Below are 18,025 nucleotides of genomic sequence, written 5' to 3'. Positions count from 1 at the left end.
CGCCTATTCACCCCCCTCTAGTCGGTGTTCTTGATCCTACACGCCCTCGGCCGCACCGGCGTCTGGCCGCGAGACTATGCTCGCCTTGCGCCGCCCTGGCCCGCCCTCCTACCGGGTGTTGCGCCACCGCCATGCCGTCCTCACCCTTCGGGACCCGCGCGCAGGGGCCTCCTGCTCGCTCCTCGACCACGTAGGCGTCTAGCCGCCTACGCCGTCCTAGCCCGCTCGCCACCTACCACTAAGGGAGCTACCATGCGAGGAGGTCCACCGCTTGCCGTTTCGCCCCAATCGGGATTCCCTGACTTGCTGAAGGCAAGTCAGGGAATACTGTTCCCGTGACTTTTGAGTCTCTGTGGGCCGTCCGATCTGAGATGGATGGACAGGATTGCTACAGTACCCCTGTTCATCTTCGTGCCTTCGCTTCTTCACGTCAGTGAAGTTGGACCCGTTTCGCCCCGCCCCGAGCCCCCAGGACCTGCCGCGCGAGGAGATTCGAGTAGGTCCAGGCCCGGCTCAGAGGGGAGGGCAGGCAGGGTGTTATATCACGAGCCCATGGGCCTAGAGCCCAAGAGATTCGAGTGGGCTACTGTAGCTACTGTAGCATCACGAAAACACTGTAGCGTCGCGAGATTGGTCCGGAAACATTAGATGAGCCAGACCAGCTTAAAAGGCTGGGCCTGGGAAGCTAGTTATTTCCGGATCGATTTTTTTACGCGAAGCGAGAACGAAAGCGCAAGAGAGTTATTTAGCAGGTGTGATTTACTCAATGTGTAGAGTAGATCATAGCCGTTATCCCGGACCGGGTCATTACAGAGGTATCAGAGTCGACTCTCGCAGTTTCACACCATATACGGACAGAAGTGCGCGGGCATGAGCACGGGCGCGTGGGGGCGCAGATGCCACTGGCATGTGGACGGGCGCGTGCGAGGTACGGATGTCGCACAGGGATCGTTGGCACTGGACGCACGGACGTGGCACATGGGACCGTTAGCACTAGACGTATGGGACGTGGCTAAGAGAGGAGATTCCGATCCTTTGTCCCGCCTGGGTAAGCTGGTTCGACGAGGACGTCGAATGGACGTGGCACATGGGACCGTTAGCACTAGACGTATGTGACGTGGCTAAGAGAGGAGATTCTGATCCTTTGTCCCGCCTGGGTAAGCTGGTTCGACGAGGACGTCGAATCTAAAAGGGTGGGCGAGTGGGTACTGTAGCTACTGTAGCATTGCGAAAAAAACTGCGGCGTCACGAGCTTGGTCCCATACTGGAAACGGTAGATGAGCCAGACCAGCTTAAAAGGCTGGGCCTGGGAAGCTAGTTAATTCCGGAGCAATCTTTTTGCACGAAGCGAGGACGAAAGCGCAAGAGAGTTATTTAGCAGGTGTGGTTTACTCAATATGTAGAGTAGATATTAGCTGTTATCCCGGGCCGAGTCGTTACACAGGGAGACCGCCCAGGGCCCACGAAGCTTAGGGGCCCAAGACTATATAGATAATTAGTACATATAATTTTTTATTTGGATGTTTTTTCTCAGGACAACAACTATAATGTTGATTGAATGATTTTTTCTCTAAACTAAAAGTGTTGCAAGTATCTTTGCTAGAAGAATTGATAACAGCAACTGAGATTCTTCAGTTTGTTAAAGCTGCAGATTGTTATCCGAATTGTCTCTATTGCATATTGGTCTCTACACTATTCCAGTAATAGTAGCATCAGCTAAAAGAAGTTTCTACAAAATGTAACAGTAACAATAGCATTGAGAAGGATATTTTGAATGATATTAATCTTGATATAGTTCTTGAATATTTTTGCATCAAGAAATGCGTGAAGGCGGTTTGTTACAAAGCATTGAAGCTTTATATTTTTATTTGAGATAATCATAATAGTTATTATTTGGGGTCCCTTATCATTTTAGTTTTTTACACTATTGTTATGTTTATGAGCTATGTATATATTGCAAAGTAATTTTTGTGATTTCATACTATATATTAATTTTGATACTAAAAGTTAGTTTAATGGGCTATTATTTTTTTCTTGCCCATAGGCCCTTAAAATTATAGGGCCGGCCCTGAGTAGATCCGGCCCCCCACCCCGAGCTCCGAGGAGCTGCAGCGCCGATGTGCTTCTCCACAGGGAAGAAGTGGGGTAGAGAGCGATGGAGGAACGAAGAGTGAAATTAACTAGTCTGTTGAAGTATCCTGACTAAACAGATAGCTAAATAGGGTAATAGAAAGTAAGATGTAGCTAAACTTTTGGAGGTGCCCTGGTGCAATCGCGTCAAGAGAGCGCTAATCATGACAGGGCCTGGGGGCTGGATTGGATTAGAGTATGGGCATGGGTTCCGTTTCGAAGTCTAGCTGCAGGCAGCAGAGTGTCCTGTTCAGGCTGCAGCCCGGAACGGGATCCTCCTGCAACGGTCGATCGAAGGAGCTGGCACCGCCAGAGTCCGGACTGGAGAGAAGAAAGAAGTCACAGCCACCGCGACCAGCCATGGTGGGGTCTGGAGCACGGCTGCGGAAATCGTGCGCTGCGGCGCGCACGGCCGCACATCGGCACATGCCATGTCCGGTTAGCACCGAGCTCATCCTGCGTCACTGCAACAAATACACCTCTGAAAACCGGGTCAGTTTTCCTTTGGCAACACGACGGTTTTATTTCTGCCACCATAGTGAATTCCGTAGAAGAATGACACTTAAATCTTCTCTCCCTTTCTATCATGAAAGCGTGAGCGCATTAAAGCCAGAATAGCGTGTTTCATCAAGGCAGTGAGTTGTGATGAGCATCTCTTGCCCATCTGGCAGTAATAAGGCCGAACCTGAACGTTGGTTGCAACAATGCACATGCATGTGAAAAGAACTTATGACACGCCTCAGCTTTTCATCTACAGCCACTACCTACCTGCCTCCCAGAGAAAGAATTTCGTGAAAACTTTTTGCACTTTTGATTGCTAATTTAGAGTATTAAATAAACTATAATTATAAAACAACCTCCACAACCCTCCTAGTAAATTGCGAGACGAGTCTAATGAAGCTTTTGATCACGTGATTAGAGAATAATTATTATAGCATCACTGTAGTAAATTATGAATTAATTACCGTCATTAGACTCATCGCGAAAAATTACACTCATCCCTAATTTTTTTTTGCAAATAGACTTCATTTAGTACTCCATACAGACAAGATTCCCTCTTCGCGAAATGGTTACTGACTTACTGTTGTAACCAAACACGACCAAACGCCCCTATAGCTGTAGGGTTGGGAAAAGGCCTCGAAAGCGTTGGCCTACCTCATGTGCCGCCATGTGAGGGGATTGACGGCGGCGGTGAGAAAAGCTACCTGCCCGGAGCTGAAATAGCACCCCGCAGTGGGCATCGTCTTTTCTGATTGCTACCAGCTGGTGCTGGATGCTGCCTGGCTAAATCCTGGATTAGGTGCGTGCATGGTGAGTAATTTACTGTTAAAAAAGGTTGTGTGCCAGTACGCAAATGCTGCTTTGTTTAGTGTCTCTCGTCGGCACACTTGGGACCGTGTTTGGTTCCAGGCGTGTAATTTTTTACACAAAAAGACGAATATATGCATGGAGTATTAAATAGAGTCTATTTGTAAAAAAAAATCAGAGATGAGTGTAACTTTTCGAGACGAATTCAATGACGGTAATTAATTGATGACTTGCTACATTGATACTACAGTAACCATTCTCTAATCACGCGGCCAGAGACCTCATTAGATTTGTCTCGTGATTTACACATGTGGTTATGGAGGTGGTTTTGTAATTAGACTTTATTTAATACTTCAAATTAGTGGTCAAATGTGCAAAAAGTTTTCGCGAAATTTTTTACAGCCAAACACAGCCTCAGTCGCTTTATCGGATGGAGTCTACATTTAGCGTTCTTGTTTACTCAGAAAGGTGTTCGTTGCTTCAGTCAAGATATGGGGCAGAATTCAAAAATGAGATAGCCCCGTAGGTAGCTAGCTTAGCTTAACGCCTCACTAGTTTTTATCAGCCCATACCGTGTGCTAGCAGAAAGCTACCCAAAGCTTATGCTTCTGCTACTCTCCTCATCCTCGCAATCAAGAACATAATTCCCAGGGCCTGATGTTCAATTAGGCAGGTCCAGAGCAATTGGTCACGGCGCCGTTGCCCGTTGGGGTGCGCCGTGCAAGGTTGCCGTAGCCACGCGCGCACGGATCGGAGGATCGCCGCCGTAACATCCCGCGCGCGCGTCGTCGTCGTCGGCACGGCACGGCTCGGGCACCAGCAGGCCATTGATAGCTCAAAGCGCGCAAGATAAAGCCAAAAAGGTCGCTGGTAATGGCATCCTTTGTTGCTTTGCTCCCACCGACAGGCGAGGCGACGCGCGGCATTAACGTGGCAACGTGCTGATGACTCGATCGGCGACTCCTACCCTAGACCACTCTACCAGCAACTTTTGGCCTTTGCTTGCGCCGGCGGTCGATGTGCGATGCCTTGACGCACAACATGTCATCACGAGGTGTGTTTGATAAGGGTCGCAACAACAAGCACACGAGTAGCTAGCTGGTAGCTAGGAAGGATGATAATTGTCGTGTGCACTGTGCAGTACAGTAGCTGGTACGAGGAGAGAAGTTCGGTGGAGGCATGAAGCTAGTATTCAAGAGGCGGTGTTTGTACGCGTCACGGGAGTGCTACATACGGCCGGCCGTGTATGGAAACACGGGGGAATTGTTCTTCTGCCATTAAATCTGTGCACAATTCGAGCTGTTTCCTACGTATGCCAGTATGAAATTCCAGGAATTTTAAAATCTGTTACGGATGGAGTACTATCTAGGACAAGGAGCTCCCAACTACCTCTCCTCGCCTCACGTAACAGCGCACACGACGCACTGCTGTTTAGGTATCATTTAGGATTTGGGGTGTGTTTAGTTCGTGAAATTTTTTGGGTTAGTATTTCATTTTTATTTGGTATTTAGTGTCCAAACATTGTCTAATTAGGCTCAAAAGATTCATCTCATCATTTCCAACTAAACTGTATAATTATTTATTTTTATAAACTACATTTAGTGCTCCATGCATTTGTCTAAAATTCGATGTAACAGAGAATCTTGAAAATTTTTAGAAACTAAACAGAGCCTTAGGCCCTGTTTGGAACTAAACTTTTTTCAGAAGTCCCTATCACATCAAAAGGAATCTTAATATTTTATAGTATTAAATAAAATCTGTTTATAAATGTTTTTTGATAGCTGAGTGCTTTTTCGCGAGACGAATCTAATGAGCCTAATTAATTCATAACTTGCTACAGTGATTCTACAGTAACCATTCGCTAATTATATATTAAGATACCTCATTAGATTCGTCTCGCAGTTTAGCCCCAGGGTTCTGCAGTTAGTTTTATAATTAATATTTATTTAATACTTCTAAATACTAAAAAGTTCCAGAGACTTAAAAAAGTCCCTGGAACCAAACAACCCGTTAGTATATGCAACACATTCAATCGCTCCCTCTGCCCCTCACGGGTTTATGCCTTTGATGGCAAACAGTGACACTACCTTTAGCAGGAGCTATAGATGGCCAACCAGGCCGCTCGAGCATGGCATGGCTCGAGCACGGTCGGCACTAGCACAGAACGGCATGGCACGCCGTGGCATGGCGGCATCACTGTGCAGTGCCGCGTAGTGCCGCCGTGCCGGCATCCCGCCCAAGGCACGGCACGACGAGGCCGCCGGCGTGGCGTACCGCGCCGTCCCCTGAGGCACGACAGCACGCCAGGTCGGGGGGCGGCGGCGGTCTGCGCGGGGGCGACAATGGTGGCCGGGGAGGCATGGACAGGAGGCGGTGCCCAGGGGCGACGGTGGCGGCCGGAGGCGGCGGCGGCGACAGGACGCGACGACAAGTGGCCGGTGAGGCGGGGACGACCGGCGGAGGCGGCGGCCGGGGGCGGCGGCGGCGGCGCGACCGCAAGGGAGAGTGCGGCCCGTGGAAAGAGAAATTAGGATTTCTTTGTTTATATGAGCTATTGAGTTATTGGGCTGTTGAACGGCCACATCGTGCCGGCCAATTAACCGGGCCATGCCCGTGCTAGTGCCGCAGGCTGCTTCGCCGGCCTAGCTACGGCACGGGCCCGAATGGCCACAGGCCGGGCTGTGCTTTCTCGGACTGTGCCCGTGCCGGCCCAGTGGGCTCGGCCAAGTTTGCCAACTATAGCAGGAGCAGTATGGATCAAAGCCAGCGATTCAGCGGTGGCAGTTGCGGCCGGGATAGTGCGCGATAGGGATTAGGGAAGCAGCGGTCGTGCGCGTTCGCCTGCACCTGCACGTGGGGCCACCGCAATCCTGGGTAGTGAGACCGCCGATGCCATGCCACTCACTCATCAATCACCAGTCACCAGCCACCAGTAGTGCTGCCGCCGTGGGCCATATGCCCATGCACTCATCCTGCGCCCGTGCCCGTGCGTGTCGCTGCTGCTGCGTGCGGGTGCATGACGGACCGGCAGATGCTGCCGGCCACGCGGCCGTGTACTCGCGTGCAAGGGAAGGTTTGCACTGCTTGCTTGCATCAGCGGATCCATCGAGTATTCGAGTTCGGCTACACTACACCACCAACCCACCACCATCGATCGAATTCGCCGTGACGCAAGCTGGACGAGGCGGCAGCGTGGGGAGCGACCCCAACCGACCGAGAACGCACTCACGGGCCGGTACGGGACGATGATCCCGAGGGCGTAGCGCGCTCCGCCAAAACCGGATCGCAGGGAATGCGCCGCAGGGCGCGCGATGCAAGCGTACATTTCCTTGTGATGATGAAACAAGGCGCCAAATCGCATGCAGATGGACACGCGGCCGCGCGCCTTTTTTTCTGTAAGAGTCTTTGATCCTCTCGTGTGGTTTCTTCTTTTTTTTTTTACAAGGAAAGGGATGCTGACATGCATGTTGATTATGGGTGGTTCGTGTGTCATGGCCACGCCTAGGCGGCCTTGGTGGTAGCGAGAGGCCACAGCCGTTGTGCGGACAGTGAACACAGGGTGACAGCATGGTCGCATGCATGTATGGCATGGCATGGACAGGCCGTGAGCGGGAGGGTCATCATGGTCCATCATTCCTGATGCCTACACCTGAATCATTACGTTGGGAAACCAGGTTCTACCAGCATCCAACAGGGAGGATCGCGGATCGGGGCCACGCTGGATGCCGTATTGGCATATCCTATCCTGCTGCGGCGACTGGCGAGCTGCCTGAAAATTCAGCCGAAAACGAATCTGAAAAGAAAGCTCCTCGGATGTCCATTTTTGCGAGAAATGTGGTCCATATGGACCGCGTGGTGATTCGTGACTACGCCTGGGCCGAAATTCCTCTTGACGGATTGGCACCCACGGCCCAAATTGCTCCTTCGGCCCATTACAATTCACTCCATCTTAGACATTGCTTACGCCGCCGCTGCACTCGCCGAGGCGAGTGCCCAAGCTAGGCGCCCACTCCACTTCTCTCTACAGATAAGGCTGTCCGCTTTCCGGCCTTCCGCCTCCGCACCCTCCACCTATCCTCCCCGGCACAGTCCACTTCAGCACAGCCCGACACCGCGACTCCACCCGGCGGCGCCGCGCCCGAGCCCAGCCGAGGCCGAGCCAATGGTGGCTGCCGCGACGTTCTCCCTCCGCCCCTGCGCGCCGCCCCGTACCGCGCCGCCCCGCGCGCGGGCCTGGTTCGCGCCCGCCACCCGCGCGACCCCGACCGTCGCCGTCTCCTACGCGGCGCGACCCTTCGGTGGCATCCGCCGCGCCGTCGCCGTCGACTCCGACCAGCAGGGCTCCCCCGAGCCTCCCGAGCAGGTACGATTCTCCTCCTGCCACGTCCCACTCCGCTCGCTCGCGCGTGCGCAGAATTCAGATGTTGTGATTTTCCCCGTGGCGTTCGCGCAGGAGAAGAAGCCCAAGACGTACTACTTCCTGGTGGCCAACGCCAAGTTCATGCTGGACGAGGAGGAGCATTTCCAGGAGCAGCTCGCCGAGAAGCTGCGCAACTACGCCGAGCGCGATAAGGAGCGCGACTTCTGGCTCGTCATCGAGCCCAAGTTCCTGGACAGGTTCCCCAACATCACCAAGCGCCTCAAGCGCCCGGCCGCCGCGCTTGTCTCCACCGACGGCAATTGGATCACGTGAGTGTCTATGCATCGAAAGAGCAATGCTAAATACCACTACAATGCATGCGCTTGCCTTGCCTTATGGCTTTTCCAAGCCAGCGATCGCTTTTTTTTAAAAAAAATATGGCGCCGTGTGAATATGCCGCTATCATGCATCCCACAGGGCTTGCGAATTCAAATTCTTGCGATTGTAATTGTCAAACAACCAGCATCCTATAATGGCCAACACTGGCTTGTAGTGTGCATGCGCAGCTGATTGCACCTTGCCATCTGTCATCAGTCAACGACATGCGCATATACCTACAGCATTAGCCTTGATAATCCTGCAACATAGTACTGTGCATGCGAAGCTGATTGCACCTTGCCATCTAGCTGTAACGTTTTTACTGTTAGAGCATCTCCAGCAATAGCTCCCAAATCACAGCCCTCGTATAGTTTTTTTGGGCTAGTCCCCATCTCAAACCCTCCAAATAATACATCCAACTCCAGCAGAAGCCCTCGTATTTGAGCCTTCATCCAAGTCTAGAGGGGCCGGTGAGTGGGGCCCACGGATGGAGGGCTCCCTAGAGTCTAGAGACCCCAGGCCTAGGGGGTGGAGGGGGAGATTTGGAGGCCTCCCTAGTTTAGGGACTCAAGTAGAGGGCCTGCTGGAGTTGTTTTGCTTGATTTCACCTTTCAAATTTGAGGTAGGGGGTTTGATAGAGGGTCTGCTGGAGTTGCTCTTATCAGTCAATGACGCCCGCTTGAAATGTGCATATACCTACAGCATTAGCCATTTAGCCTTGATAATCCTGCAACATAGTCACCATTGGGTACACATTCATCAGCAAGTGACCTTTGATTGTGCTGAGTGCTGACCTGTTGTCCTCTGTAGCTGTTGTGACTGGTGATTGGTCAGGTCTGCCTGCTTGATTACACTAGTGAAACTGTAAAATTAACTAGACGATCATCCCCATGGTTCACTCTAATGTTTTGAATGAGTCCATGACACACTACCTTTATATGTTGAGTCCTGATCAAAAAATTATGATCATATTTTTTCTTTGAAGTTTTGCTTGATGCTTTGAATTTTTGGAGTATTCCTGCATTTTACCCAACTAATTATGGTGTTGCATCCTTGGATTATATCCTGAATTCTTGATAATATTGGATAGTAGTGCCTAAGAGTGCCTCTTTTCTTTTTCCCCCCTTTCACTGACTTGTAGAACCTTATTATGATACTACAGCATGTGAACATAGTAATTAGAGTGATTAAATGTGAAACGAGTAAAAGTAAGCATAGACAAGTAGTTCATAAGCTAAATAGACACTAAGATGAACAGCGGGAGGTTATCTTTGATCGCTTGTATTTTCTGTCCATTCTTTTTAGCTGATGTAGTATACCTGCAGTACTGAGCTCTTAATGTCTCTTTTGATGCCAGTTTCATGAAGTTAAGGCTAGACAGGGTCTTACAAGACCAGTTCGACGCAGAGTCAGTTGAAGAGGCATTGGCTTCTAATCCTGTTGAGTTGAAATTTGAGAAGCCGGAGAAATGGACAGCTCCATATCCTAAATATGAGTTTGGATGGTGGGAACCCTTCTTGCCTCCAAAATCGAGCAATGGCACAGCGTAGGGATAAGCAGCAATCCGTATGAGGAATTGAAGATTTCTTCAATGTAAGTGATGAATGTAATTTTATTTTTGATGATGAGTATGTAGTACTTGAGGTTGTACGAGTACAGTTAGTTGAATTTGTTGCAGAGCTTTGGTAATATCAAATAATCACCGGTTTTGTTTGAGGAAGTCGTGGTTCTGTTATGGCTGATTGCATCTTTTCTTGATGGATGCTTTCTATAGGCTATAATACGAGGCACAACCCACTGCCTCACTCTACCCGGCCAAAAAAAAAAAAGAGCCACAAATAAGTAAAGCATTATTCAATTGTTTTATCCCCACAATGTGATGCCGAGTAATAGTTGTGCCAAAACGCTGATAAAAGCTTGTCATCGTACGAAGTTATTTGTGCCAAGAAGGATGACAATGCAGAAATCGTGTTCATAATAATTCAAGTGGATAAATAAACTGAATGTCTAATGTTCAGATGGTTTATTAGAGCAAGGGAGACATCAGACACGAGAGAAGCACAGTACCTACATCAGTGGTGGACGTGACCACCACAGTTAGAACTTAGAACACACTGAAATCACAAGTCATCAACTGGATTCTGACGACACACACCATGACTATTCCCAAGCTACCAAACTAACACAACCCTTAGTACTTTAAAACGTGGCACAAGTTACTGATGTTGTGGTTGCTCCTCCTCCAGTCTTTAGGTGCTGCAGAACCTGCAGAATCAAGCAAAATTAATGCTTGCGGATTAATGGAAATTTTGGCAGAAAATGAAATTCTCAGAGACTATGTGCTACTGCATGAATTGTTCATTTAGCTTGCTGCCAGTTAAGAAAGAAATTTTCTTGGCTGGTATAGTCTTGGGGTGAGTTTCTTTGAAAAATCTGTTAGTTTGCTGTCAGTCTGTCACTGAAGAAAAGAATAGCTTGGTTGGTGTGGCAATCTTCACGTGCTCAGTAGGTAGCCCTGGGGAGACATGGCCCATGTGGAGCTGCCTAAGACTTCCATTTTTGCGCATGCATGTGAGCAATGCTGGTATGTCAAATGATGAATGTATAAAGAACTTTAGAGTCGCTAGGCTTGTAAGTTGTAATGAGTTGGGTTGTTTAATTACTATAAGTAGCTTACGAGTAAAGACTGAAGAACCATGTCATCACTCATTATAGATGTTTGCAGGACCGGAGAAAAGAAGACATTTTTAATTTTCAAATCGCTCATTAACCAGGCATATATTGTTTTTACTAATTCTTTCACATAACCAGGAAAAATGAGAAGGGGCAAAAGTATATGGAGAAGGAACATTTTCAAACGACGAAACACCTTTGTTTTCTGAAAAGAACATTTTCAAATGACGCAACTGAATATGTAAACGCGCTGATAGTGATAGGGAGAGGCATAGGTGAGGGAAAGCACCAAGAAAGGGAAGGAAGATCAACTTGGAGGGGAGGGAAGCTGGTCAAGGTCAACGTTCTTCTTACATGTAATAATGCTACTCCCTCCTTCCCCGTTTATAAGGCATGGTGGAACATGACACGGTCTTCTAAACAACACTTTGACCATTTATTTATCATATATTATATCACTTTTGATTATAAGCTTATAATCATTGTAAACTATATTTGATTATGAATCCAATCATATGAAATTTGCATTATAAAAACAAAATTTTAATAGTCAAATTATTGGTCAAAGATGAGAAGGTTTGAATCTTGATATACGTGTATGCCTTATAAACTGGGAAGGAGGGAGTAGTAAATAAATCAAGAACAGGAAACAATGCCCGTGGCCTGTGGGCCTTCGCTGTTGCCCCAAATTTCTGAAGACTACGATCCCAACCAGAGCAAAGCCAAGAGCAAGAAGAAAACACTGCGCGATCAAGAAGAAGAAGAAGCGCTGGGTAGAAGAAAAGGCGCTGCCTAGCTAGATACATACATGTCAACACGCAGTAGAGGGCTGGCAACGCAGGGGCGCTGCAGCTAGGCGCCCCACACGGTGATCCCCTGCATCATGTTCTTGAACTCGCCGAAGTCGACGCGGCCGTCGCGGTCGCTGTCGACGTTGCATATCATCTCCTGCACCGTGGCGAGGTTCCGCGCCTCGGGCAGGCCGAGCTTCTTGAGCACGGCCTGGAGCTCGGCGGCCGAGATGTAGCCGTCGCCGTCCTCGTCGAACACGCGGAACGCCTCCTTCATGTCCCCCTCCTCGTCCTCCTCGGGCACCGCCTCCGGGATGGGGCCGAACAGCGCGTCCCCGAGCGCGCGGTGGAGGGACTCGAAGTCGCCGAAGCGGAGCCCCGCGGCGCCGGCCGGGATGTACGCCCCGACGGCGGCCTCCAGGCCGGCGCGGTCGGCGCCGAGGCCGAGCGCGTCGAGCGCCGAGGCCATCTCGTCGAGGGTGATCTCGCCGTCCCCGTTGCGGTCGAAGAGGTCGAACACGCGGCGCAGCCGCAGCGCGTTGAGGCTGCCGTTCCGGAGGCGGAACGACGGCGAGGGCTTCTTGGACAGCGACGGCTTCACGGCGGCGGGAGGGGCGTCGGCGTTCTCCATCGGGAGCAGCTTCTCTTCCTTCCTTTCTTCGCGGGTTTGTGGGCGCTGCAAATGCGAGGATTGAATAATTGTGATGGTCGTTGAGTGTCGCTGGGTGAGGGGTGGGGTGGGGTGGGGGGACGGGTTTTATAGCGACAACACGGCGCGGAATCAGGCCCGCCGCGCGGGGCCCAGATGAATTCTCCTCTTCTTTACACCACCTGTTTTGAATAGGGCCAATAGAATATCTTCCTCTTCAAACACCTTGTCCCTCTTTAAAAAAAATTCTTCATGACATATTCATATGGATCACCAAACTACTATCTTAGTACATACGTCAGCCTCACGGTAAATATGCTTATTGGCTCATCGGTTATTGCTTAGTGGCGTGCGCATTTTTTTTTACCCTAGGAAAAACGGGAGAAGTTGGACTACTCCAGTATTAGCGTTACATACAAATTGTGCGTTTGGATAGGCATGGACCAACCCCCGGTTCCTCCGTTCCAACTCCGTCGACTTGTTTTAGCGTTGATTAAACGCTGTTCTGGGAAGACCAGGGGCGTGGATGCATCTGCGGCTCTGCCCTTTCCGGGCTGTGACTGCGACTGCGAGGTCCTCGCTTCGTCAACATTGAGTACTAGTGTGTCCTCCCGTGAGTTAACCAGATCGGGATCAGTTCGTTGATTGGGGGGCGATCCTTCCAATCCACCGTTCGTTGTTGACCACCTCGCCCTCCCCATGTGTCTCCAATTATCACGCCCCGGTAGCTCTCTCCCGCCTCCTCGGAACGAATAATCATAGGCCCGCCTTGGGCACCGACGACGACGCGGCTCCGATCTCATCGCTGCTTCCCTGATGATTGCGGTGAACTACTCGGGCGCACGCCGGCGCTCCGGGGCCGGGAGAGCGAGTGCCGAGCACGACGACCGGTATCATCGACGACGTGCCCGTGACTCAAGGCCAGGCCACCACCGCGTCTCGTCTCATCAGGTACTACTACCCAGAAATAACAGGAGCCATTTTGCCCCCGCGGCAGCTGTCGACAAGACACGAGCAAGGGAACCACGAGCGCGCGCCCGGCCACTCCCTTGTCCCTTCAAATTTTCTAGCGCACCGCGTCGTCAACTCTCGCCGTGAAGCATGGCGGAAGGCCGGAAAGGCGGGCGCAACCACCGCGCACTAGCACTACCCTGACCCCGTGACCCTCTCGCCATCTAGAATGGTGGCCAGCGACAAGTCAGCTTGGGCTAGAACCGCACGCGGCTGGCTGCATAAAAAAGCATTCGTCTCATGCAGTATAGGAGTACTTCATTTCTAGATCGCCGAGGATTCCGTCGGGAGATTGCACAAATGTCATCGGGTCGCCGGTCACAGCGGCGACGGGGGGAGAGTTTCGAGTCTGGCGCGCGCCGATCATGACCAGGGGGAAAAGGGAAAATTAGCATCAGATGCGATCAAAACCCTAGACTACGTACGGAAGATTCGGCAAGAAAGTTGGGAGGCCTGGGGGTTGGCGGAGCGCCGCGCGCCAAGGCGCCTGTCTGTCCGCGGCTCCGCGCGCGCCGCGATCAAGTGTTGGCCTGGCCCGCCTGCGCGCGCGGCGCGGCTGCCCGGCTGCCGTTGACATCCTGACCCGGCGCTTCGGCACCGCAGGCGCCGGCCGGTTCGTGCTCGCCACGCCGGCGGGCGGTGGCTTCCTCCGATCCTCCTCCCTCCCTGCCCGCCGGCGGCGGCTACTACTCGGTCCAAGTCACCCCGCGCGGACATGTGCATGCTTTCCAACAATCTCGACGAGCTCGCGACGCCGCACAACAAAATTAAGTGTCCGGGTCTCAGCCTCTCAGGCAGTCAGCACCACTCCACGCGGGCACCGAGACGCGTGACGGTTGCTTCCGTTCATTTCTCTTGCGTTGCTGCACGGCTGCTCTGCTTTCACACTGCTGCTGCCGGTATCCGCTGCATCTGGAGCCCAATAATCCGAAGCGACCAGGCGAGGAGAAAGGAAACCCTCCTGTATGTGTATCGGCGCATCGCGATCAGGAGAGGACGCAGCCCCCCCAGCGAAATGACGGAGCCACGGAGGAGTTTCTTGCTGTACGGTTTATGCTGCGGCAAGGGCGGCTTCCGGCGTCCATCACGAGCGCGTACGGTTCACGCGTGGCGGGCTGCAGCCGTACTGGGGCCCCGCCGCCGACGGGGCACCGGCGCGCCGCGGCGGGCCACAGAGACAGAGGAAAGGAAAGGCCGGGCGCGGGGCTACCCGCCGGCGCCGGGGATATCTCTGACGCTGGCTGGGCGGAGTGGGCGCGTGGTTTTGACTAGGAGCGCGTTGCCGCGGTCTCGCCGTCGCCGTCGCGTCGCGTCGCTAGCAGTCGCGTGCCTATCACCCAAATAAACGCCAAGTGGTGGCGAGTACATTATGACCTAGTAGGAGGCTAGGAGTACGAGTATGAGGACGCACGCAGCCAGGACGTGACGACGGCGCCTGCGCCGCCGGTAACCACCACCGCGGGATCGACGCGGTTCCCACGCTGCTCCACCGGTAGCGTGTGCCGCGGCGCGTGGAGTCCTGGCGGCGTGGTCATCAACTTCTCGACTACGACTACGAAGCGCGAGGCGCGGACGCTGTCGCGGGGAGAACCCGCGTACGTTTTCCAACACAAAAATTTAAAAAGCGTCGCTGAAGTGGATTCCCTGAAGGCCTGAATGATCCCATCTCCGGGGCCCGGCGCCGCCAGGCTGCCCCAGGCCAGGCAGCCGCCGGACCGGTGTAGTGGTTGTTGAAGGCAGTTAGGCTGTTTCTCACCGGCACCGTGTGGTTTTATCCCCCCGCGAAGCAGGGCGTCAAAAAAATGGGTAGGAAAAACAAAACAAAACTGAGATATTCTATTTGTTCTTTGGTGTTTTTTTTGAAAGGAGATAAACTCTGCTTTTCTTGAAAGCGATAAGAGGTTCAGTACAAAAACTGGGGGATTCCCAGATACAAATCAGCACATAAAACTAATAAAAGGAACGCGACCACCCTCACAACTCCATAATGTCCGACACCACTACACTACTCGGCGTGAAACGGTCCAGCCAAGTCTTCATTTTGCCTCCCAGGATCATCAGCTCGTCTTGATCGGCAGCGTCCAGCAACGGCTTCCACCTCTGTACAAAAGAAACAGCAGAACGAATCACAGCTTGAGAACTTTTAGGGAAGATTTTATCAATCGCCATCTTATTCCTGGCTCTCCAAATAGCCCAGGAAACACCTGCACAGATAAAGAAATTCACAGATTTTGCAATATTTTTGTTGTCATTCCTAAGACCGCCCCCCCCCCCCCCCCCCCCCCCCCCCCCCCCCCCAGATCGGCAAAGGAAGAGGGACACCCAACCCAGCCCAAGGCATGCACCAAGTGAAACGTGCTAAGGAGCACTCGAAGAGCACATGCTTAGCAGACTCCGCTCGTCCATACAGGGCACACTGAACAGTTCCTTTCCAACCTCTCTTCTTAAGCGACATCGCAACCTGCAATTTGTCGTGTTTCAATTGCCAGAGGAAGATCTTAATTTTCAGTGGGAGCTTGGTCCTCCACACATTATCAGAATCAGGCAGGCGCACCCCCCTGTGTGTCAAGAATCTGTAGAGAGACTTGGTAGAGTAGTTCTTAGAACTGTCCAGCGCCCACAACATTTCATCTCTCTCGTTTTCATCCAGGTTCTCATTCTGCAGCATATCTAACAAAATATTCCAACTATCTGCCTCCCTAGCAGAAAAGGTCCTTCTGAAATTTACTCTCCATTCGCCATTCTCAAGGCAATCTACAACGGAGACTGTAGGATCCTCACCTATCCCAAACAGCTCTGGAAACTGAATCTTCAACGGAGTTTGCCCCAGCCACGTATCGCCCCAAAAGGAGGTTAAGCTACCATCCCCCAGTCCCCCACCTTGTGGATCGCTCCCCATTTAAATAAGTGCTTTACCTTGTGAAGCCCCTGCCAAAATTTTGAGGTGCCCTTGCATTTGGATTTGAAGAAGTTCCCATCTTGCATGTATTTCTTTGGTGTTTGGTCATAAACCGAAACGAGCTCATTGGAAGTCTGAAACATATATACAGTTCTTGGAATCCAATCCTCTATACATCAGATTAAAACAAGATGCACCAAAATCGACTGCAGATTTCTTTTTCACAAAAAAAACAACAACTGCAGATCCGATCAACAGCATATATTGGCAGGGAGCGGTTGGGCCGTTGAATGGGTGTGCACTCGGATCAGGCGTACTGATGGGCTGATTTGGTATCCTTCTCACGAAAGGCGTGGAGATAGGGCTCACTTGTAACCCATATTAGACTGGGCCGGATAGGTATGCTATGGGCCCTGGGCACGGGTTTGTGACACTTTCTCGACTCCAGATCGAAACGCCTCTCTCTCTCTCTCTGGAAGAAAAAAAAAGGGAGAAGTCTAAATACCCCCCCAAACTATCAGCGTTGGACTACATAACCCCCCCTACTACTAAACCAGGTAACGTGGACCCTAAACTTTGCAATCCCGTTTACTTCACCCCCTATAGTGGTTTTGTCCGGTGGTTTTGACACGCTGGAACGATGAGGTGGACTAGGCTGCTGAGATGGCGCCTCTGACTTGCGGGACCGGTATGTAAGTGAGGGATAGGCCATGGCGGCTCTGTTACTGCAGAGAATGGCGGGAAGGGCACTGCAGTTTCCCTCCAAAACTGATGGCTGGGACGCTGCAGCATTAATCCCTTTCACCAAACGTTAAGAGGAGCAGCTAGGGTGGGAGGACAGGGAAGGGGAGCAGTGACGGCCATGGCAACTTTGAGTTCGCGCTCGTCTCGAGCATCAGCATCGAGGGCGCAAGGAGGTGAAGCGGCGGAGCAGGTGAGGTCGCCGGTGCCGTACCGAGTGGGGCCTTTGGCGTATTCGCCTGCAGTGTTGTGCCAGTGCCGCCGGAAGACCCCGTGCTGGACCGCATGGAGCAATGAAAATCCTGGCCGAAGATACTACAGGTGTCCTGCGGGAATGGTAAGAAAGTTTGGTTTTCTCTTTTGTTTTTGCTAGATTGGTTCCCTGATATGTCAATTGCTACTGGCGATGTGATTGTGCAGGCGCCAGGGGACTGCGGGTTCTTTCAGTGGGTTGATCGTGAGGCGACACCATATGAGCGGACATTGCTATGTGATCTGCGTGATGCTGTTTGGAGCTTGAGAAGGGAAAATGCAGAGGCCAACCGGGTCATTGAGATGATGCAGAGTGATAATGCAGAGTTAAGGCACTTGAAGGCGAAACTGCAGAAGGAGAAAGAAGAGTTGATGCAAAAGCTGGGACAAACTGAAGCTACAATGGTTGAGATGGTCGACAAGATTAAGGAAGGGAATAGATGCTGGCTGTCTAGGTGCCTGGTTGTGTTCGTTGTAGTAGCCATCTTGTTTGGATTAATGTTGGTAAAAGTGTGACATTGTAGTAGCCATCTAGGTGCATGTTAAGTTTGTTCTTGGTACTGGAATGAAAAATGTTCAGCAAAAATGTTGGCCTCATCCTTTTTTTTCTGTGACTCCATTTGTCTTGTCATTGTGAATGAAAATTGTTTACAGAAAAAAATATGACAAATTCTAAAAAACATGACAGATCTGAGAAGGTTGATAGATGTAGATTCATAACCATATGTCTGTAACATTGAACGTTCACATTCAGACTTGTGACCAAAGTAGGTGCACAGTTACATCAAAAGACGCCTCATAACCATATGAGTTGTGAGCTTAGACTTCACAGT

The 18,025-nt window shown here is 51.3% G+C and overlaps 3 protein-coding genes across 4 annotated transcripts; 2 read left to right on the top strand and 1 right to left on the bottom strand.

The window, feature by feature from the left end:
* The first annotated feature begins 7,418 nt into the window (after positions 1 to 7,418).
* LOC120688513 lies at positions 7,419 to 9,896 on the top strand. Its single transcript, XM_039970861.1, has 3 exons — positions 7,419 to 7,801; positions 7,892 to 8,127; positions 9,534 to 9,896. Exons 1-3 carry the CDS (start codon positions 7,601 to 7,603, stop codon positions 9,724 to 9,726), a joined length of 630 nt encoding a protein of 209 aa, XP_039826795.1. The 5' UTR covers positions 7,419 to 7,600; the 3' UTR covers positions 9,727 to 9,896.
* Positions 9,897 to 10,128: 232 nt separating this feature from the next.
* LOC120688514 (probable calcium-binding protein CML27) lies at positions 10,129 to 12,384 on the bottom strand. 2 transcript variants are annotated; one of them, XM_039970862.1, is made up of 2 exons: positions 11,658 to 12,383; positions 10,129 to 10,441 (listed from the first exon to the last, which is right to left on the bottom strand). In XM_039970862.1, exon 1 carries the CDS (start codon positions 12,269 to 12,271, stop codon positions 11,702 to 11,704), a length of 570 nt encoding a protein of 189 aa, XP_039826796.1. In that variant the 5' UTR covers positions 12,272 to 12,383; the 3' UTR covers positions 10,129 to 10,441; positions 11,658 to 11,701. The 2 variants fall into 2 exon arrangements, 1 of the variants encoding a protein (XP_039826796.1); XR_005681152.1 differs by lacking the exon at positions 10,129 to 10,441 and adding an exon at positions 11,179 to 11,217 and having other exon boundaries at positions 11,477 to 12,384.
* A 4,310-nt stretch (positions 12,385 to 16,694) lies between these two features.
* Positions 16,695 to 17,780, top strand: LOC120687763. The gene is made up of 3 exons (XM_039969787.1): positions 16,695 to 16,756; positions 16,854 to 17,277; positions 17,361 to 17,780. Exons 2-3 carry the CDS (start codon positions 17,062 to 17,064, stop codon positions 17,706 to 17,708), a joined length of 564 nt encoding a protein of 187 aa, XP_039825721.1. The 5' UTR covers positions 16,695 to 16,756; positions 16,854 to 17,061; the 3' UTR covers positions 17,709 to 17,780.
* The last annotated feature ends 245 nt before the right edge of the window (positions 17,781 to 18,025 follow it).

The sequence above is a fragment of the Panicum virgatum genome, chromosome 9N (genome assembly GCF_016808335.1).
Source record: "Panicum virgatum strain AP13 chromosome 9N, P.virgatum_v5, whole genome shotgun sequence".
In the NCBI taxonomy this organism is placed as follows: domain Eukaryota; kingdom Viridiplantae; phylum Streptophyta; class Magnoliopsida; order Poales; family Poaceae; genus Panicum; species Panicum virgatum.
Note: the sequence above shows the minus strand (reverse complement) of the source record. Positions and strands in the feature narration are given on the sequence as shown.

Excerpts from the sequence above, each read along its gene's own strand:
- LOC120687763 (XM_039969787.1), top strand. The coding sequence starts at position 17,062 with ATGGCAACTTTGAGTTCGCGCTCGTCTCGAGCATCAGCATCGAGGGCG. Across the intron at positions 17,278-17,360 it reads ACAGGTGTCCTGCGGGAATG|GCGCCAGGGGACTGCGGGTT; the intron begins GTAAGAAAGTTT and ends GTGATTGTGCAG.
- LOC120688513 (XM_039970861.1), top strand. The coding sequence starts at position 7,601 with ATGGTGGCTGCCGCGACGTTCTCCCTCCGCCCCTGCGCGCCGCCCCGT. Across the intron at positions 7,802-7,891 it reads CCCCCGAGCCTCCCGAGCAG|GAGAAGAAGCCCAAGACGTA; the intron begins GTACGATTCTCC and ends GCGTTCGCGCAG. Across the intron at positions 8,128-9,533 it reads ACCGACGGCAATTGGATCAC|TTTCATGAAGTTAAGGCTAG; the intron begins GTGAGTGTCTAT and ends TTTTGATGCCAG.
- LOC120688514 (XM_039970862.1), bottom strand. The coding sequence starts at position 12,271 with ATGGAGAACGCCGACGCCCCTCCCGCCGCCGTGAAGCCGTCGCTGTCC.